This window comes from Heteronotia binoei, chromosome 5 (genome assembly GCF_032191835.1).
Source record: "Heteronotia binoei isolate CCM8104 ecotype False Entrance Well chromosome 5, APGP_CSIRO_Hbin_v1, whole genome shotgun sequence".
In the NCBI taxonomy this organism is placed as follows: domain Eukaryota; kingdom Metazoa; phylum Chordata; class Lepidosauria; order Squamata; family Gekkonidae; genus Heteronotia; species Heteronotia binoei.
In genome coordinates, this window is record NC_083227.1 from 32,943,932 (window position 1) to 32,965,452 (window position 21,521).

Consider the following 21,521-nt stretch of genomic DNA (forward strand, 5'->3'; position numbering starts at 1 on the left):
AGGGGAGCAGATCTCTGTGAGCTGGTTTTTAGCACCTGAAACTGATCACACCATCTTCCAGGAGAGGCCTGGGGATCCCCCAGAATTACAGGTCATCTCCAGACTGTAGAGGTCAGTTCCCCAGGGGGAAATGGATGCTTTGGAGGGTGGACTCTTGATGGTCATTGTACCCTGCTGATGTCCCTGTCCTCTCCAGACTCCATCCTCAAATCTCCAGGAGCTTCCCAACCTGGATCTGGAGGCCCTACCCCCTCTGGTGGCCAGAAGGGATCTGGCACTCCTCTGTTCCTCTGTTTCCTTGAGAGCCGGAAACAGAAAGAGCAATTAACATGCATTGATCCAAGTTGTTGAATGTTGTACTGAGGCTCCAGGATAAAACACTGAGAAAAAAAGATTGACGAAGGTCTAAAACCATGAGGAACCCCCGGGCTGCAGTCGCTTACTCTCTCAGAGACAAGCTGTGCTGGAGATTTGAGAACTCCACCCAAGTTGCTGAACATAAGGGAGAATAGCAGGAAGGCAATTGCCTCTGAGGAACTGTACCTTACTAACTTCAACCAGCAGACAGTGTGTGGGAGTGAAAAGAACTCTTTTTCCAGCTACGTTTGTATTACGAGCATTTGTGAATTTAGTATTAAGAGTGGTTTATAATTTCCTAATGATGACTGCTGCTATGCATGCATTTTCATAAACGTAGGTTGCAAATACACTCTATTGTGTAAAAGTGCTATTGCTATTCTGGTGTTTTTTTCACTTATTTTCTCCAGGGGAGCAGATCTCTGCCGGCTGGTTTTTGGCACCTGAAACCAATCACATCAGCTTCCAGGAGGGACCTGGGGATCCCCTAGAATTACAGGTCATCTCCAGACTACAGAGATCAGTTCCCCAGGAGGAAATGGATGCTTTCGAGGGCGGACTCTTGATGGCCATTGTACCCTGCTGAGATCCATGTCCTCTCCCGGCTCCATCCCCAAATATCCAGGAGCTTCCCAACCTGGATCTGGAGACCCTACTCTCTCTGGTGGCCAGGAGGGATCTGGCAACCCTATCAACCCTACACAGGCTACACTAGTTTTCCTAAAGGGACAGTGGAAGTGATCCACTGATAAAAGGAAGTACTTCTTCACCCAAAGGGTGATTAACACATGGAATTCACTGCCACAGGAGCTGGCGGCAGCTACAAGCATAGCCAGCTTCAGGAGGGGATTGGATAAGCATATGGAACAGAGGCCCATCAGTGGCTATTGATAGAACTCTCTGTCTGGGGCAGTGATGTCCTGTACTCTTGGTGTTTGGGAGGGTTTCTGGTGTCCTAGCCCCACTGATGGACCTCCTGATGGAACCTAGGTTTTTGGCCACGGTGTGACACAGTGTTGGACTGGATGGGCCATTGCCCTGATCCAACATGACTTCTCTGATGTTCTTATCCTGGAAAGAAAAAAGTTAAGTTCAAGTTGGGCACAGGTATTGCCAGAGAGCACCCAGCCCCTCACAGAAGCAATTCTCAGCTCAATGCAAAGAACCTTTAAGACTACAGTTTTCATGAGGCAATTTTGAACTCCAAAAGCAAAAGGGACAGGAGTAGGTGGGACACAGCCTTTTGGGAATTGTAGTTCAGTGTTGTTAGAAGGGCGTGGCCAGAAGGCTATGAGAGGGCTATATAGCTCATGAGAGCAGATGTGGCTTAGGTGTGGAGAGGCTTCTTCTCTGCTTCGGTGGGTAATTGGCTGCTTTTGTGACTATAGCTTTTCTGAATGGGAGGACTCCCTCTGTAGGGTGGTAATTTGAACTAGCTGTTGTGTGTGAATCTGAGCTGAGGTGTAATTTTTCCTATTGATAACTAAAAATGCTACAAACCCCCATCCTTTTGTTCCTTCAGTGGACCTGACTATGTGCAGAATGTAACTTTCTCACTCATGAACAGGCATAGCCTGAATGCACATCATTTTAGACAGTAGCCATTACAAAGGAGTGTGCTGTAGGATTGTGCAGGCTTTTGATGCTCAATTGGTACCAGTGCAGAAACTTAAAGCCTATCTTTTGTACTGTTGCTTTGTCTTGGTTCAATCAATCAACTATTTTATGTCTGTGGTATGCATAATGGCTGATAATGTGGAAATACAGGGCTTTTTTTGAACAGGGAATGCAGTTCTGGCTGGCTTAGTGTTGGGGATGTGTAGTCTAATAAGCAAATGAGCTCTTGCTGAGCTTGTGGGAAAAAGCCCTGTGTGAAAAAATGGTGTCTCAGGGGTGTGTGGCTTGATATGCAAATGAGTTTCTTGATGTGAACAAAGTGCCTCTTTAGAAACAAAAAACAAATTTCCTAGTGCTTTTTTTCTGAATCATATTTGGTCTTTTAAGAAACACAAAGTGCTCTTGTTTGGTTGGGGCTTGCTGGTCCAAAAATGGGTTGTTTCTTCAGCTAGTTTGGTCTTCCTTCTCACTCAATGTATATAATCCCCAGTTGGTGGTAAGTACCTGATACATTTTTAATGGTTCTCTTCAGGTACGGCAACCTTCCTGTGTCTAATAGTAGACCTGAAATGGAAAAAGTCATAAATATGTACACCTGTCCACAGAAATCTTTAGTAAAAGGCTAATGAACACACACAGACCCTTGAATATACATAGAGTATAAATTTCTTACCAGTGAGTAGCCACATCCTGATAGTAAAACTATAGTAATTGCAAGGCTGACTGGCTTGTTCTGGTTTTAGAGAAACAAGACTAGCCCCCAACCCCCTGGATCCCTAAACTCTGCTGGTGTCCTCTTACTATGCTGTACTGGTACCTTGTAACTGGGAGCCTCCAAGTGTGTCAAAGGCTGTGGGCATCTCTGAGTAGCCTTGCCGGTCTCCACATTGGGCTGTGGAGCAGAGTTGCCAGATCCAGGTTGGGAAATATCTGGAGAATTGGGGAGTGGAGTTTGGAGAGAGCAGGATTTGGGGAGGTGAGAGACCTCAGCAAGGTATATAGAGTCCACCCTCCAGAACAGCCATATTCTTCAGTGGAACTGATCTTTGTAGTCTAGAGATCAACTGTAAAAGCAGGAGGGTTCCAGGGCCCACCTGGAAGGCTTAATGGCCAACCTGGAGGTTGGCAACCCTACTTTGGAGATCTTGTGGGATCACAACTGAGATCAGTTCACCTGGAGAAAACATCTGCTTTGGAAGGTGAAGACTGTGGTATTACACATCCCCAAGGTTCCTCCCTGGGTTCTGCCCCCAAAATCCAGCAATTTCCCAAACGGGAGCTGACAACTGTATGTCTGAGGCTTTTGAACTTCACTCTCATTTTCTTCTATTCTCTCCAAGAAGTTGTTCCTCTCAAGCCGTTCCTGGTAACCTCTGCAGTGAAGAGCTACTGGTGCTCTGGACAGTGACCGTAACTTTTGCTGTTTGACCCATGGATACAGAGCTTTTCAAGACAAAGCTTCAGGATGAAGCCACGTGCTCCATCTGCTTGAAGTATTTTATTGAACCAGCAATTCTGGACTGTGGGCACAATTTCTGTCACAGCTGCATTCACTGGTGCTGGATGGAGTTTCCTAATGAACCTGCCTGCCCTCAGTGCAGGAAGGGTGTCATGACAAAGAACTGTAGGCCGAACAGGGCATTAGCGAATGTGGTGGAGTTAGTCAAGCAGCTCAACAACCTGAAGGAAGACAGCATAGACAAAATCTGCAGGAAACACCCAGAACCCTCTGAAGTTGTCTTTTGCAAAGAAGATCAAGTCTCTCTATGCCTGGTGTGTGAGAGAGGTGAGCAACACAGATGTCACCATGTGGTTCCTCTGAAGGAAGCTGCCCAGGAGTATAAGGTAGGAACTGAGATGTCTGACAATAAATGAAGGCTGGTTAGGAAAAGTAGGACGGTGGGTGAGGAGAGTTGAAGGAAGGGGTTGTATGCGAGAATAGGGTTGCCAGCTCAGCAAAGTGTAATACCATAGAGTCCAGCTTTCAAAGCAGCCATTTTCTTCAGGGGACCTGATCTTGGTGGTCATAAGAGAAGTCATGCTGGATTAGGCCAACGACTCATCCCATCCAACTCTCTGTGTCACACAGTAGCCAAAACCCAGGTGCCATTGGGAGATCCACCAGCGAGGCCAGATCTTCAAGTGCCACCTGGAGGCTGGTAACCCTAGTTAAGAGGTGGCTGTTTCTGGGTTGCTGAGGTAGTCCTAAAGAGTACCCAGTCAGGAGAAAGGATTTTCTTTTACTTCAGCCTGTCAGCGTTCAAGATCCAAAACAATGCCTGCCCCAGTGCATTCCCTGGTCTTTCCTTGCTTCTTAAGGCTTGGAAATAAAATCTTAAAGAGTCTTGAACAGGAAAATGAGGCTTCTCAGACTGCTTTGCTAGTCAGCTGGAGCAATGTGCTCCCCACAGGCAGGTGTTGGCCATGTCATAGCTGTGTATCCTTGACTTATTCATGGAAAGAGGCTTTTTGTGTCTCTGGGCATGGAATTCTTTCGATGGAGGTTATTCCAGTAAGATGAGAAGAAAGGAAGGTTTACCTTGCTTTTCTCTGCCTCAAGGAGTTGCAAAGCAGCTTAGCTTACAGTCACTTTCCCTTCCCCTCCACACAACAGGCACCTTGTGACATAGATGGGGCTGAGAGAGTTCTGAGACAACTGGAATAGGCCCAAGGCCACCCAGCAGGTGTCAGTGTGGAGGAAAAGTGGGCTCTTAATCACTACATAGCCACTACAACAAGCCTTCCCCTTCTCAAGTTAAAACTAGTAGCCTGCCAAATTACACATTTTTATTCAGTCTTTTTCCTCACACAGATGTACATGGCTATTTGTACTTCTCTCCTATACACCACATTTTCTCCTCACAACAATCCTGTGAGGTAGGCATTGACTGGCCCAAGACCACACAGTGAAGCTTGCAGTTTGCTGTCTGTGAGGGAAAGGAAAAATGTCTCTGTGGGGTTGAAGTCTTGCACAGGCTACTGCACCAGTGTGATGCAGTAGCTAGAGTGCTAAACTCTGATCTTAAAACTGTGGGTTGAAATTTCCACACAGAAAGAAACTCACAGGGTGACCTTGAGCTTGGGTTGCCAGTCTCCAGGTGAGACCTGGGAATCTCTTGTAATTACAGCTCATTTCCAGACAATAGAGATCAGTTCCCCTGGAAAAAATGGATAATTTGAAGGATGGACATTGTACCCCACTGAGGCAGTCCCTGTCCTCCTCAGGCTGCATCCCCAAATCTCCATGAGTTTCCCAAACTGGATCTGGCAGCTCCATCCTTCCATCCCCAGCTGGTGGCCAGGGGTGACCTGGCAACACTGCTTGGAGCCAGTCACTCGCTCACTCCCATCCCAATCCCTCTCATAGGGTAAGGAGAATAAAATGGAGGAAGCAGCAACTATGTTTGCCACCCTCAACTTCTTAAAGAAAGGGTGAGACTAAAAGGTACTAGATAAAAATAGCAGGCTGAGGAGTGGGAAAAGACTTTTGGGAGCAGAGAAGTCACAGGAAAAGGAGCCCAGGAGCAATACTCCCTCTAAGCTGTGGAATCTTGTGAGCAAAAATTCTACTTTGTGAACTACTGCATCAGTTAGTTTGCTCGGGGGCCATTTTTCCTGAGCTAAGACAAAAAGGTGTGAGCCGGAGGCTAAACTGTGAGTTAGCCTGCAGTAACTCATCTTAGAGGGAACACTGCCCAGGAGCAAGTTGGCTGGAAGTGGCAAGTGGACACACAAATGACCACATGAAAAGCTGCCTTAAGGTCAGTATTTTCTCCTCAGACTAGCAGTGGCTCTTCAGGGTTGTAGGTAGGGGTCTTTCATATCACCCACTTCCTTGCCATTTTAACTGGAGATTCAGAAGGGCTGAATCGTTGGAGACCATCTGCATGCAAAGCAAATGCTCTGCCCCTAGGGCTGCCAGTTCTGGGTTGGGGGATACCTGGAGATTTGAGGGGGTGGAGCCTGAGGTTTGGGGAGGGGAGAGACTTCAGGGGAGTGTAATCCACTTTCTAAAGTGGCCAGTTTTCTCCAGGTGACCTGATTTGTCACCAGGAGATGGGTTGTGATTACTACTGCTACTATTACTCCTACGTAATTGCCCCCAACCCAGCTGAGGTGAGGCTCTGGGTGATTTACAACATAGTTAAACGACATAAAATTAACAATACCCAAATTAGCTAAGATTGTAAAAAATCAGATGGCACCCTATAGATTTTCTTAAATCCAGGACTACCAGGGTATCCTGCTGGGGGGAGAAGGAAATTTACAAAAAGGGGGGGGTAGGGAAAAAAGGGAGGTACCAGCCGGATAATAAACTGTTCATGCCCTCAAGTGATGCCCTGCAGAATTTCATAAGGCCCCACAAGGCCCTGATGTCATCTGGCAGAGAGTTCCTCCAAGACTGAGAAGGCTCTAGCCCTGGTTGAGGACAGCTGGACCTCTCCTGGGCTAGGGATCACCAAAGTGTTGTTAGCAGTGGAGTGCAAGGCTCTTCCAGAGACATAATGGAAAAGATGGTCTCACAGATATGTTGGTCTCAGACCACTCAACGCCATAAAGGTCAAAAACAAAACCTTGAACCTTAAGTTGATATCCCAGAAGATCTCCAGCCTCTACCCCTGGAGGTTGGCAACTATCTATCACTGAGTCATGGCTCCTCCCCTGAGATGATAAGTAGGCTACAGTCAAGAAATTGGGGCTTGAAGGAAGGGTAAATAAGAGGAATGATCTTGAGGAAGAAAGCAGAAGTGAGATGAAAATTAACGTTGATGAACAGTGTTATTTTTGCTACAGGACTCCAGTAAACTAACACAGATACATGTTTTTCCCACCTTCACAGGATCGTTTTCATAGTTGTATCAAGGCTTTACTGAATGAGAAGAATGAAATTCTAACATATCAACTAAATTCCATACGAGAATGCGAAGAGCTTATGGTAGGTGCTTCTGGTAACTGAGCTGGGTGGGGTGGAAACCAGCCTTCCCTTGAGGGGACCACTGATTCTTACTGAAAGACATTAAAAAACGTTTTTCAAAGCATCACCTTGTTAATTTGCATTAGAATAGTTAAATTCAAGTCTGGTACCAATTAGATCAGAAGTGGCGTGGTGAAACTTGCTTCATGTAAGAGCCACAGACAATAAACATCAGATGTCTGAGAGCTGAAAGACATGAACATCAGTGGAAAGAAAGCAACTTTAAGTGAATTCTCCAAGCCGCTAGCTGATTTGGCTTGGCTTGGAGAAGTTATTTAAAGAGACAAATGCCTTCTCCAACCCAGCCCAATGGGGTGGTGGGAGTTTCAGGAGTCACACAATATGTGTGAAAGAGGCACATGTGGCTCCCAAGTATCAGTTTGGCCACCCCTGAACTAGAGTTTCAAGAGCCCCGTGGCGCAGAGTGGTAAAGCTGCAGTATTGCAGTTTGAGCTCTCTGCTCATGACCTGAGTTCGATCCCAGCAAAAGCTGGGTTTAGGTAGCCGGCTCAAAGTTGACTCAGCCTTCCATTCTTCCAAGGTCAGTAAAATGAGTATGCAGCTTGCTGGGGGTAAAGCGTAGATGACTGGGGAAGGCAATGGCAAACCACCCCGTAAAAAGTCTGCTGTGAAAACATTGTGATTCGTCGTCACCCCAGAGTCGGAAATGATTGGTGCTTGCACAGGGGACTACCTTTACTGAACACAAAAGTTTCAGGACATAAGCTTTTGAGAGTCAAAGCACCCTTCATCAGACATGAGTAGAAATGGATATCTGAAATCTGTCTTGCAACTAAAACTAGTAGGTAGGCAAAAAACTTAACAAGAAATGAGAGAGAGAATTCCTCTGTCTTCCTTTCCCTGTCTTTTAATGGGCACAGCTCTAGATTGGGAAAATCCTGAAGATTTGATGGTGGAGCTTAGGGAAGGCAGGGCGAGGGGAGGGACCTTAGCAGGGAAGTGATGTCATACAATCCAGCTTCCAAAGCAGCCATTTTCTCCAGGGGAAGTAGGGTTGCCAAGTCCAATTCAAGAAATATCTGGGGACTTTGGGGGTGAAGCCAGGAGACTTTGGGTGTGGAGCCAGGAGACATTGGGGGCAGAGCCAGGAGCAAGGGTGTGACAAGCATAATTGAACTCCAAGGGAGTTCTGGCCATCACATTTAAAGAGACAGCACACTTTTTAAAATGTCTTCCTTCCATAGGAAATGATGAAGGATAGGGGCACCTTCTTTTGGGGCTCATAGAATTGTACCCCCTGGTCCAATCATTTTGAAACTTGGGGGATACTTTGGGAAGAGGCACTAGATACTGTACTGAAAATCTGGTGCCTCTACCTCAAAAGACAGCTCCCCCAGAGCCCCCGAAACCTTCAGATCAATTCCCCATTATACCCTATGAGAATCGATCTCCACATAGGGAATAATGAAGTGCTCAGCAGATGTCCCCCCCCCCCCCCCCGTTTCTGGTGACTCTGAAGTAAGGGATTGGCCATTCTACTTACGAGTTGCAGCCAATTTCTTCCAAGTAACACAGAACCCCATCCCAAGAGGAAGCCTTTCAATCGGAGACTGGAGCCTCCTGAGGGGGAAAGGTGGCTTTGGGGGTGGGGCTTCCCCCCGCAGGCCAGCTGACTGGGGGCAGGAAGGAGCCTGGGAAAATGGAAGAACCCCCGCTGGGACCTTGGGATTGGCAAGCCTAAGGGGAAGTGGTCTCTGTAGTTTGGTAATCAGGTGTAATTCTGGGAGATCTCCAAGCTGTACCTGCAGGTTTGACAATCCAATGAGCAGCTTGGTGTGGAGGAAAAAAACAAAAGCCAAAGGCTCCATTGCAAAAGTTGTCTCAAAAGCACAATTCCAAAAGGTTCATACAAATTTATCAAAAGTTCAGTATTGCTGGGGCATAGCAATGTACAGTGACCATGATGCTAGGTTGCACACTGTGACCGATTTTGCACTCACCTTACACCGCTCTCACGTTCATCTTCTCAGCGGGCTTCTTTCTGATTTCCCGCTATCTGCCCCAGGACTGCAGCAAAGATTGACGTTTAAGCGCAGCAAACAGAAACTGTTTTTTAGCGGTTTCTGTTTGCTGTTCTTAAATGGCGATCTTTGCTGAAGCCCTGGGGCAGATAGTGGGAAATCGGAAGGATGCTGCGCTGAGAAGACGAATGTGAGAGTGGCGTAGGGTGAGTGTAAACGGTCTGTGTTTAACTAAATATTTTAAGGAAGAGGTAAAGAGATAGCAGTGGATGTGGGGTATCACCTGCAAGGCTGTGTGCATTTGAATTTTCTATGGTTTTGCTTTCCTTTCTTTTCAAACAAATTCTGCAGGTTTTTCCAATCACCAATCAGTCTGTATTGGTTCAATCCTAGATCAGCCAAGATTGACAGAGAGAGAGCGAGTCATCAGCACATCTACCTTCAATAGAATTTCTGAACCATATAAGAGTCTGAGTTCAGTAGGACAGATGTAATATTTTTTTAAATGATAAAAATAAGCCAGTTGCTTCCTTGTTGAGCATTTGAGTTGCAAAAATTGACCTCCTTATAGGTGTTTTGTTGTAACAATTGGAGAGGAGGAAGGAAATATAACATTCATCAGGTCTGTCTGGAAAATATGGTAAGATTGCAGTTATGCATTGAGACTGCATGTCCTTATACAAGGGGCAATGCAATAAGTTGTGGTTAACTGTTTTAACTGTGTCAAGGGAAAACACCTTGAGAGAAAGGGATACATGTATATCTCCCTTCCAAAAGAGCTGATGGTTAACATTTTAAAGAGAGGAAGGTAGAATGAGGATACACATCACATTTGTGAGACTTACTTTTAAACGGTTGTCTGAGATGCATTCCTGGATCTGACCAAAGAGAGGGTGTTACAGTGGCTATGGATTTGAGCTATGAGCCAGGAGTCTGTTGCAAACTGGGCTTCTGCTTTAACTTTGCAGAGTGGACTCGTAAGTAAGCTACTTTCTCTCAGATGACCTCTTTGTCTTCAATATGGTGATCGTATTGGCCTACCTTATAAAGACTACCTTGTAGAGACTACTGGGCATGTACATGTTGTGCTCGGAAGGCAGCCATTACTTTAAGCAGTTACGTGGTGATTAAAACTACTCCGACTTAATTAGATGACCACCAATGTTCCCTCTAAGTGCAGAGTCTTGTGAGCAAAAACTCTACTTTGTGAGCTACTGGCATTAAAGTTGTGAGCTACTGCATAAATTATTGTGCTCTAGGGCCATTTTTACTGAGCTAAGACAAAAATGTGTGAGCTGGAGGCTAAAAATCTGTGAGCTAGCTCATGCTAACTCAGCTTAGAGAGAACACTGATGACCACATTAATCACTTGATTGCAGTGATTCTTGATAACTAACTCTCCCTGAAAATCTTCAGTCTTTCTCCCTTAGAGTTGGGGGGGAGGGGGAGCTGTGTCCTGTGAAGATTGAATATTTTAAGGTGCATCCAGTTACTAACCAGCACTGTGATCCAGCGGCCACTGTGTTGCTTTACTTCGGTCGAAGAAGTTTTAATTACCATTAACTCTTTAAAGTAATGTCCCCTCTCAGGTGGGTCCAAGCAACTACCGCCCTCCCAATGCACAGGGAATGCATCTCCTACATCTTGACTCTGCACCGATAGTCTCCTTTTGCTGGCTGTGATCTGTTTTTTCTCTCTTTCAATTGTTGTAGAAACGTATTGAGGCAGAAAAACAAAAAACCCTGGAAGAGTTCAGGCAACTGCACCAATTCTTGACTGATCAAGAGACCTGCCTGCTGGCCAAGATCCAAGCTGTGGCCAGAGACATTGGGAACAAAAAGAATGATACATTGTATAAACTCTCTGCAGAGCTCGTTTCTCTTCAGAATAGCGTCTGGCAGTTGGAGGAGAAATGCCAGCAACCTGACAATAAACTTTTGCAGGTGAGACCAGGGACTGTTTCTATTGGGCTCTTCTCAAGGGCAAAAAGCCAGAACCAAAAACTTGCATACAAGGTTTGGGGCTCTATAGCTTGGAGAAATGTCAAATGAGGAGTGGTTCTCTATCTGAGGAGGGGTGGTCCAAGGGGAAGGGTCCAGCTGCCGGCTCTAGACGGGGTGCCATTGATACCGGCCCCTAAGGTCAAGAGCTTGGGTGTGCTCCTTGAGTCCTCCCTTACAATGGAGGCCCAGGTAGCAGCCACTATTAGGTCTGCCTTTTTTCATCTTCGGTGGGTGCAGCAGCTGGCTCCTTTTCTGGAGCACAATGACTTAGCAATGATGATCCATGCTACGGTCACCTCAAGGATAGATCGCTGTAATGCTCTCTACATGGGACTACCCTTGATGCTGACTCGGAAACTACAGTTAGTGCAGAACGTTGCAGCACGGCTGTTAATGAGGCTCCCTCGATGGGAGCACATTCAGCTAGTGCTGAAAGAGCTGCACTGGCTACCTATTGTGTTCTGAATCCGTTTCAAGGTGTTGGTATTGACCTTTAAAGCCCTTTATGGTCAGGGACGTGTTTATCTGCGGGACCGCCTTTCCCCATATATCCCCCAGAGAGCACTGTGTTCAGGGACAAAAAATCTGCTGTCCACCCCTGGACCAAAGGAGGCCAGGTTGCGTTTGACACAAGCCAGGGCCTTCTTGGTGGCAGCACCAGAGTTATGGAATGCTCTCCAGGAGGCCATAAGGGCCCTGTGGGACCTTCCTACATTCCGCAGGGCCTGTAAGACCGAATTGTTTCGAAAGGCCTTCGATGCTTAAACTGAGAGAGAGCTGCCACCTGACATCAGCTAGATTTCCCGGTGACCAACCATCTGAAAAGCAGAACCGCCAACATAGTAATGGTACGGCACCATGGAATAGTTTTTAAATTTTAATTGTATTAATGTTTTATAGATTATATTGACTTATTGTTTTAAATCGTGTAAACAATTGTTGTAAGCCGCCCTGAGTCCGCTTGCGGAGAGGGCGGGATAAAAGTCTAATGTAAATAAATAAACAAGGGGTGACATGATAGAGGTTTACAAGATTATGCATGGGATAGAGAAGGCTGAGAAAAAAAGTACTTTTCTCCCTTTCTCACAATACGAGAACTTGTGGGTGTTCAATGAAATTGCTGAGCAGTCAGGTTAGTTTAGTTTATAAATTATTTATGATTTATATCCTGCCCTTCCCACCAAGTGGCTCAGGTTAGAATGGATAAAAGGAAGTACTACGTCACCCGTAGGGGGATTAAAAAATGGAATTCACTGCCACAGGAGGTGGCGGCAGCTATAAGCATAGACAGCTTCAAGAGGGGACTGGATAAACATATGGAGCAGAGGTCCATCGGTGGCTATTATCCACAGCATATTGCTGGAACTCTCTGGGGCAGTGATGCTCTGTATTCTTGGTGCTTGGAGGGGGAGGACAGTGGGGAGGGCTTCTAGTGTCCTGGCCTCCTGATGGCACCTGTTTTTTGGCCACTGTGTGATATAGTGTTGGACTGGATGGGTCATTGGCCTGATCCAACATGGCTTCCCTTATGTTCTTATGTTCACTAAACTTCCTTTGTCTCTTTTTAGGATGCTCAAAGGATCTTGGAAAAGTAAGTAAAATTAAGATTCTTGTGCTCTGCCTAGGCAAGTTTATGACTGCAATGCTATCTTTGTGTGGTAAGCTGTAAAAGAATCTCAAAAAATTGCTCAGATAACAACTTCTTTCCACACGGGGTGGGGTGGGGTAGAACAAGTCACACCCAGGGCTTTTTTTGAGCAGGAATGCGCAGGAACGCAATCCTGGCTGGCTTGGTGTCAGGGGGTGTGGCTTTATTTGCAAATTATTTCCTGCTGGGTTTTTCTACAAAAAAGCCCCTTGTGAAACAGTAGTGATGTCAGTGTGTGTGGTCTGATATGCAAATGAGTTTCTGCTGGGCTTTTTCTACAAAAAAAGCTCTAGTCACACCCATTGTAGAAGCAGCAGCAAACAGGCAGGAGGCATAAGAAGGAAAGGAAGAAGACAACGACATTGGTTTTGTATCCCGCCCTCCACTCTGAATCTCAGAGTAGCTCACAATCCCCTTTACCTTCCTGCCACAAAATAAACACCTTGTGAAGTAGATGGGACTGAGAGACCTCTCACAGCAGCTGCCCTTTCAAGAACAACTCTACGAGAGCTATGGCTGACCCAAGGCCATTGCAGCAGCTGCAAGTGGAGGAGTAGGGAATCAAACCCAGTTCTTCCAGATAACAGCCTACACCCTTAACCGCTACACCAAGGAAAGGATTGGTCCTCTGGGTAAAATTGGGGGAAGTGGTGTTGGATTTAACACCATCGAAACCTGCAGGCAAATACTATAAAATGTAGTTTGCTAGAATGGACTCCCTTGCACTGTTAAAGATCCAGTGAAAGTCCAGTAGTAAACTTGGACATTGGGTATTAGCAGCATTAGGTGTTAGCAGCATCTTGGATAAAGACCCTGGATCTATGGAAAAGTCATCTCTACAACTTCTCTTCTGGCCAAAGAGAAGAGTCTACACTAATGTCTCAAGTTTGTCACAGGCATGTTTAGGCAGGTAGTTGGAACCATAGCTGATCTGTTCCTGGTGCTTCCATATGGGTTTGGGTTGCCACCAGCCTCCAAGAGGGAATTTGCTCTCTCAGAATTGCCACTGATCTCTAGATTACATTGATCAGTTCCCTTGGAGGAAGTGACATCACTTCCCTCTTGAATTTGCTCCCCAGGCTCCACCCCATCACACTGAGGAAAGTTAGGTAGAAGTTACAACATTTTGCTTCCACTGAACTTTTGAACTGTGGTCCTATTCCCACAAGTTTAGTTACAAATGGGTTATTTTCAGCCCACTCTAAGCGCTTGTCTGCAAAGTTTATCTCAGTTCAATATCCTCCTTTTCCTTCTCAACTCCCAATTGCCACCCTTAACTGCTGTTTTCCACCTGCCACTCTCACATTCTGTCCCCTCTCACTGACTGCTCTTAGAGAGAGGCAGAACCTATCCTGTCCATCACAGGGAGGCCAGGAAAGCAGGACTTGCGTGTTGCTAGAGTCCAGTATTGCATCAGCAGGTCTTGTTCTTCATTCTTTTATCCTGACTGTTGCTGGGAGTTCTGGATGGTCATGGAGCGTCATTTTTTTCTTTCCAGCTATGAGAAAAGGCCGAAGTTTAAACCTTCTGAGGCTATTCCACTTAAGCTGAAATGGGCGACTTGGGAGCTGTGTGATTTAAATGTCCTTCTGGAAGGTGCAGCAAAGCATTTCAGAAGTAAGGACATTTCAGAAGTTATACTAGCATCCTCTGTCTAATAGCCAAGTAAAACCCCTTGTGTTGATCAGTTGTGGAGGAGGTAGTAGCAGAGGGGTTTGATAAGTTTCTGTAAACCCAAACACAAATGGTGGATTTGCAGAAAAACTTAGAAAGTAAAAAGTGAGACTAAAAAAAAATCAAGTAAACAAACCCCGCAAACCTCAAAATGAGACGATTGTGTAGTGTTGCCAGGTCCAACTCAGGAAATATCTGGGGACTTTGGGGGTGGGGCCAGAAGCAAGGTTGTGGCAAGCACAAATGAACTTCAAAGGGAGTTCTGACCATTGTATTTAATAAAGGGACCGTGTTTCTTTTAAATGCCTTCCCTCCATTGGAAATAATGAAGAATAGGGGCATCTTCTTTGGGGGCTCATTGAATTGGATCCCCTGGTCCCATCTTTTTGAAACTTGGAGGGGGTTTTTTTTTATGAGAGGCACCAGATGGTATGCTGAAAATTTGGTGCCTCTACCTCAAAGAACAGCCCCCTCGAGCCCCAGATACCTACAGATGCATTCTCCATTATACCTTATGGGGACCTAGTTTCCATAGGGTATAGTGGAGCACACAGAGGACATATCCCTCCCCCCATGCTTTCTGCTAACCCTGAAACAGGGATAGGGCCTCCAAACCAGGAGTTCCCCTGCCCCCATCTGGGGAATGCAAAAGAACAGTGGCAGCACAATATATGAAATACAAAAATACAAAATATTGTGCACAAATACTCTTAACTGGTGTAAATAAAGTTCTATTATAATGAAATGAACAGCCTACAACAGTGGGCATACATTCATACAGTATAAATAGAAATAGCAAACAACAGTCTCAAAACAATATTCCAAGGAGGACCCCACACAATCACAGAGTTTTCAAAATGAGTACAATGACTCAAAAATAAAGTTCCACAGGAGTCCCTCCGTTGTTTGTTGACTTCTGAAGGACAAATTCTAGCCTTCACGCAAACCCCGGATTTGATTGCGTTCCGCTGCTCCTGCAGCTTCCTCGCAAGTCAACTGTAAACAACAAAAGTGACCGATAAAAACCACCCTAAACCAAAGTGATTTTAACAAAAACATACAGATACAGTAGGTAAAACAACCTGAAAAATCCAGCCAAGTTCTTTCTCAAACGCCCATTTTGATATCTTAATTTGCAGCTTGGGCTGTCAGAGCCCACGGCTTTTTTTAAAGGGACGGACACAGCTGTTGTTGTTTAACCATTTAAAAGAGACCACACCACACTCTCCAACATACCCAAGAAACACCAAACATTATATATAACAAGAGAAATCATTGTGTTGGTTAAGGCCAGAGGGTTCAATGGTGTTTAAACGATGTATCCACCGTGCCTCTTTTTGTAACATGGTCCTTTGTAAATCACCACCTCTACTATCACCAATTTTCTGAATCACAAAGAATTTTAAGGCTTCTAAGTTATGATCAGTCTCAGTAAAATGTTGAAGGAGAGGAACACCAGGAACTTGATGGCGAACCCTTGAGATGTGTTCCAGAACACGTGTCTTAATAGCCCTACGGGAACATCCTATGTACATTTTAGAGCAATCTCCACAGACCAGGGCATAGATGACCCCTTTAGAGTCACAATTAGTGAAACCTGTCAATTTAATGGTTGTTTGGGATCTAGGATCCACATACTCTTTTATTTGTAAAGAGTACTTGCACGCTTTGCAACCCTTGCAACGGAAATGACCAGGGGGCAATCGAGAAGACGTCTGTGCAGTATTCAAATCCGTATGTACCAAATAGTCCCTTAGATTCCTAGATCTACGGAAACCAATTATAGGTGGGGAGGCACATCCTGCAATGCTGGAAACAATACCCCAATGGCGCAAAATGATGTTTTTAATCGCTAATGCCTTCGGAGTATATTGTAATGAACAAAATAATCTTTGATTTTCCCTAGCCTCTCCATTCTGTTTGTTCGTACGCTGAAGCATAAGGGAACGTCCTTGTTTGGCAGCCCTCGTCTCCGCCCCTTTGATGACTGTTTCTGGATAACCCCGTTCCTTAAACTGCACTGTCAGTTGATTACACGATTTTTTATACTCAGTGACTGAGGTGCTATTGCGTTTCATGCGTAAGAACTGCCCATAGGGTATATTATTCCGCAAAACGGGAGGATGGAAAGAGTCATAATGTAGATACCCATTCTTAGCCACCGCCTTTCTATGGTTCTTAATAGCTAGAGTATTATTGGCAGTGCGATACACCACTGTGTCCAAAAATACAATGGTGTCAGGATCTCTATTAAAGGAAAACTTAATGCTAGGGTGACAAGAGTCCATCCATTCAACTAAACTCTCCAATCTTTCTGCATGTTTCATAATCAAAAAGATGTCGTCCACAAACCTAACAAAAAACAATATGTCTTCAAAGAAAGGGTTAACGTCACTGTTACAATAAAAATCATTTTCCAGCACAGCCATAAACAAACAGGCAATAGATGGTGCCAGAGCGCTGCCCATCGCAACCCCTTTACGTTGCAGAAAAAATTCTTGGTCAAAACGAAAATAGTTATTTTCAATAATCAGGTCCACTAGCTCCAACAAAAAAGGTGTTGGTGGATCCAAGTCCTCTCTCTGATCCAAATAACACTGAGCTGTACTTCTCAAATCCTCAAAGGGAATATTAGTGTATAATGATTGAACATCCAATGTTACTAATGAGGCATCTGCAGGGATATAAAAATCCTCAATCTTAGAGACAAAATCTGTCGTGTCTCTAATAAAACTGGGAATCTTACAAACAAAAGGCTTCAAAAAGTGATCCACAAATTTAGATAGGGGTTCTAGTAACGAACCCTTTCCTGACACAATTGGACGACCAGGAGGGGGTCTGATTTCTTTATGTACCTTCGGGAGGGCATAAAAAATAGGTACTTTAGGGTGGGGGTTATCCAAAAATTCAAACTCTTTCTTGGAGATATACCCCATTTCTCTAGCGTCTACAAGTACCATCCTCACCAATTTAGATATTCTTTCAGTGGGATCAGTGTTAAGACGTGTATAGTATTCCACATCCGATAATAATGAACCTACCATCAAGAGATAGTCCTGCCTATCCTGAATCACAATCCCACCTCCTTTATCAGCTGATTTAATTACAAGATCGGGATTATCAGATAGTTGGGATAAGATGTCCCTTTCATATTTATTCAGATTGTTGAAGTAAGGGTTTTGTTGACGCTCTAGTTGTTCAAGATCCTGAAGCACCATTCTCTCAAAAACAATAATTCGTGGGTCATCATTAGTAGGAATAAACAAAGACCTACGTCTAAAAGGTGTCCTCTGACAGCCCAAGCTGCAAATTAAGATATCAAAATGGGCGTTTGAGAAAGAACTTGGCTGGATTTTTCAGGTTGTTTTACCTACTGTATCTGTATGTTTTTGTTAAAATCACTTTGGTTTAGGGTGGTTTTTATCGGTCACTTTTGTTGTTTACAGTTGACTTGCGAGGAAGCTGCAGGAGCAGCGGAATGCAATCAAATCCGGGGTTTGCGTGAAGGCTAGAATTTGTCCTTCAGAAGTCAACAAACAACGGAGGGACTCCTGTGGAACTTTATTTTTGAGTCATTGTACTCATTTTGAAAACTCTGTGATTGTGTGGGGTCCTCCTTGGAATATTGTTTTGAGACTGTTGTTTGCTATTTCTATTTATACTGTATGAATGTATGCCCACTGTTGTAGGCTGTTCATTTCATTATAATAGAACTTTATTTACACCAGTTAAGAGTATTTGTGCACAATATTTTGTATTTTTGTATCCCATCTGGGGAATGGCAACCCTACAGAGTAGGAGAGAACTTGCTCAGTAGTGAAGGCAGGGCAGCTGAGTAGAGCAAAAGGGGAAGGGACTGAGGGGATTTCATTTCCCTTGCAGATCCCTTTCTTGTTCTACTTAACATGGAAGTATGTGTATGGAGGTGGCTGGTTAGCCCCTTCTAAGCATGGAGAAGGCCTGTACCTAAAACAGGGTTACCAACTCCAGGTTAGGAAATTCCTGGAGATTTGGGGAGGTGCAGCCTGAGGAGGCCAGTGTGGGGCCTCAGCAGGGTAAAATGGCATAGAATCTACCCTCCAAAGCTACCACTTTCTGCCGGGGAGCTGATTTTGTCACCTGCAGATCAGTTGTAATTCCAGGAGATCTCCAGGTCACACCTGAGGGTTGGCAACCTTAACTGGGCAGGCCCTAAATGGCAGTTATATCCTCTCCCTCCCCCCAAAGTGGGTCACTGAGTGTCCCTCACATGGAACTGAAGTCGGTTTGTCCTCCAAACTGGAACAGTCACATAGGGCCCTAGATATAACGTTATCACAACAATGGGACTTTGAATATTTACAAACTCATGGAAAATTGCTGAACCTTTTCAGCTTGTAGTGAGCCCTTCACTTGAAACAATTATTTATCTCAATATAAGAGAAAGAAATTTCCTAAAACAAAATATGGTGCGTAACCCCTTTCATTTTTTCTTCAGGTACTCTGCAAGGCGGGTATCAACTGCATCGAGGTAGGTTTCTGGGACTGATGGAATACCAAGCTGAAGTATAGAGGTGACGGACCGTAGTTCCTTTGTTATCCAATGATTCTGTCCTGCGACTTTGGAACTGGAGAGGGATTGACCAATGAATAGTGAGCCAGGAGAGTGAGGGGAAGCAGTTCTGGCCTTTCCTAGATTAATTCTTAGCCAACTACCCTACTTCAGAACTTCAGCTGACAAAAGGCCTCTGCACCAAAAATCTTTCTTAGGCGTCTGCCCTCCTCTTTACAATAACTTCCGTTGGTAGCTTCAGAATACCTTCAACTTAAATCTGGGGAATGTTTTTAGAAAGAAATTGAATACCCCAATTTTATATGGATCGATATTCCATCGTAATGCCCATAAGCAGAACTGGTTCTAAGGTAATGGCTAAGGGTGTGAGACGGGAAGGCCCAGGTTCAAATGTTTTCTTAGTAGGGTTGCCAGACTTCAGGTAGGGGCTGGAGTTCTCCCAGAATCACATCTGATCTCCAGACTACAGAGATCAGTTCCCCTGGAGAAAATGGCCACTTCAGAGGGCAAACGTTATGCTGTTGCATAGGCTCTTGTGAAATCACTCCTAGGCAGGGCTTCTTTTGTAGAAAAAGCCCAGCAGACACTTATTTACATATTAGGTCACACCCCCTGACATCACCATTGTTTCACACTGGCCTTTTTAGAAGAAAAGGCACAGCAGGAATCCATTTGCGTATCAGGCCACACCCCCTGGTGCCAAACCAGCCCAAACTGCATTCCTGCTCAAAAACAGAATTTGGGGAGAAGTTAAAGATGTCAGGTCTCCTGCTAGGGCAAACCTCAAGCATTGCCTGATGGTGCTTCAAAGACTAGCTGAGGGAAAACTGGAAGGGGGGGGGAATGCACTGGTGTACTACATTAGTATACTACAACACCTGGTATCCCCAGGATCAGGGCTTTTTTTCTTCACAGGCATCACCCCAAATCTGCAGGAATTTTCCAGGCCAGAGTTGGCAAGCCTGCCCCTTAGCCAAGAACTTCTAAGATGGCCACCTCCCTGCTTTACCTCCCTTTCTTTCACTTGCAGTGGGGGAATTGTCAATACTGACCTAATCTGCAAGGCCTGTTTTGCAATGCATAAAATGCCTTGAAAATTAAGCCATGTGATCATTACTAAATATTGGCAGTGTTGTATCTGGGGTCAAGATATCCTGCTACTGTCTTTACCTTTCTCTCTCCTCTCACCAGCCAATGTGACTTTGGATCCTGAATCTGCTCATCCCCAGCTGCTCCTGTCTAGCGATGGTAAAAGCCTGAGGTGGACTGAGATGGAGCAAGATATGCCTGAGACGCCCAAAAGATTCATCAGACATTTTTGCGCAGTGGGGCACCAGGAGTTCACAGCCGGCAGACACTTCTGGGATGTGGCTGTGGGAGGCGAGGAGAATTGGGCAGTGGGAGTCACCACCAGCTCTGCGGACAGGAAGGGCTTTAATGGTTTTGTTCCTGAAGAAGGGTTCTTTATTATAGGGTGGGAGGAAAGGGAGGACACGTCTCTCAACATCCCAGAGCTAGCAAAAGAGCTCAAGGTGGTCCGGGTCTCTGTGAACTGCGCCGGAGGGCAGGTGGTGTTTTATGATGCAGAAAGAGCAGACAAGGTCTTCTGTTTCAGTAACACTTCCTTCCACAGGGAGACCCTTCAACCTTTCTTCTGGCTGAGGGGAGAGACCCAGCTCAGTCTCTGTACCAACTAAAGCCAACCTGCTTTTCAGTCCCTCAGCCCTGGTTTCCTTCTCTCTCTCTCCCCCCCCATGCCACCCTTCATCTGCCAGTCTTTTATAAGCAGTAGAGTAATAGGTGGCTTGGTGTGACTCTAGGCTAGTGTGATGCCCAGAATCAGTGTATGCAACATGCCTTCTTGCTTGTTACAGCATGGATTCCCTTAGCTTTTATGAGTTGCAGTGCAGTAAGGGAGGGTGGAATCCAGTTGATCCATTCCAGGGGGTGTTAATCCAGACGGGGTTTCAAAGATCCGTTTTGTAAAAAATCTACTGCAGCTCAGTGGATAAAACCTGTTTTATCTTGCATAATGTTTTTAGACTATTAGAATAAAGGTTTTACTTCTTGCTGTTGTGTGTTTTATGTGTCCTACTTATTATAGGGTGGATTTTGTTTTGGTATTTTTTTTTTTAACATATGTGCACATGTGAGTATATGTGCACTTGGAAGTCATGGCAACCTCTGGTGACTGACCCATACTGGGGGCCTTGAGGATATTCAGGGAGATGGCTGAATAAATCTTGCCTCTGCCTCCCAGCTCTGGTATTGTGAGGCGGTCTCCCATCCAAGTACTTTCCAGAGTCATCCCTGCATAGCTTCCAAGATCTGACAAGATCAATGTTGTAGTTCTTATCTACTTATTGCCTCATCCTTTTCTGTTCGTGGGGAAAACAACTTGAGAGGAGGCTAGCTTCAAAGAGGAACTTGGCCAGGGTTAGTCATTGAGCTTTGGGGCTGGGCTGTGAGTGGAATCTGGGCTTCCCCACCACTAGACCAGCACTCACTCTGACTTACTGCATCTAATTCTCTTATGCCTTTGTCATACAGCATGGCATTCTTATGGAAACCCCAGTCTTGTTGCAGCTGCCAATGCAGCACAGCAACAACAGGGCTCCAGAATACAATTTCCCCAGTACTCCAATCCCTGCAATGTCTGCTGGGCACTCCATTATTCACTATGGAGACCAATTCCCATAGGGTATAATGGAGA

General features: G+C 45.2%; 1 protein-coding gene across 4 annotated transcripts; it reads left to right on the forward strand.

The window, feature by feature from the left end:
- Window positions 1-1,555: 1,555 nt before the first annotated feature.
- LOC132572245 (E3 ubiquitin-protein ligase TRIM7-like) lies at window positions 1,556-20,877 on the forward strand. 4 transcript variants are annotated; one of them, XM_060239114.1, is made up of 9 exons: window positions 1,687-1,715; window positions 3,315-3,760; window positions 4,787-4,851; window positions 6,815-6,910; window positions 10,644-10,874; window positions 12,503-12,525; window positions 14,081-14,199; window positions 18,734-18,766; window positions 20,000-20,877. In XM_060239114.1, exons 2-9 carry the CDS (start codon window positions 3,406-3,408, stop codon window positions 20,503-20,505), a joined length of 1,428 nt encoding a protein of 475 aa, XP_060095097.1. In that variant the 5' UTR covers window positions 1,687-1,715; window positions 3,315-3,405; the 3' UTR covers window positions 20,506-20,877. The 4 variants fall into 4 exon arrangements, with proteins under 4 accessions (XP_060095098.1, XP_060095099.1, XP_060095097.1 ...); XM_060239113.1 differs by having other exon boundaries at window positions 3,318-3,760; XM_060239115.1 differs by lacking the exon at window positions 4,787-4,851 and having other exon boundaries at window positions 1,556-1,715; window positions 3,318-3,819.
- Window positions 20,878-21,521: the final 644 nt, after the last annotated feature.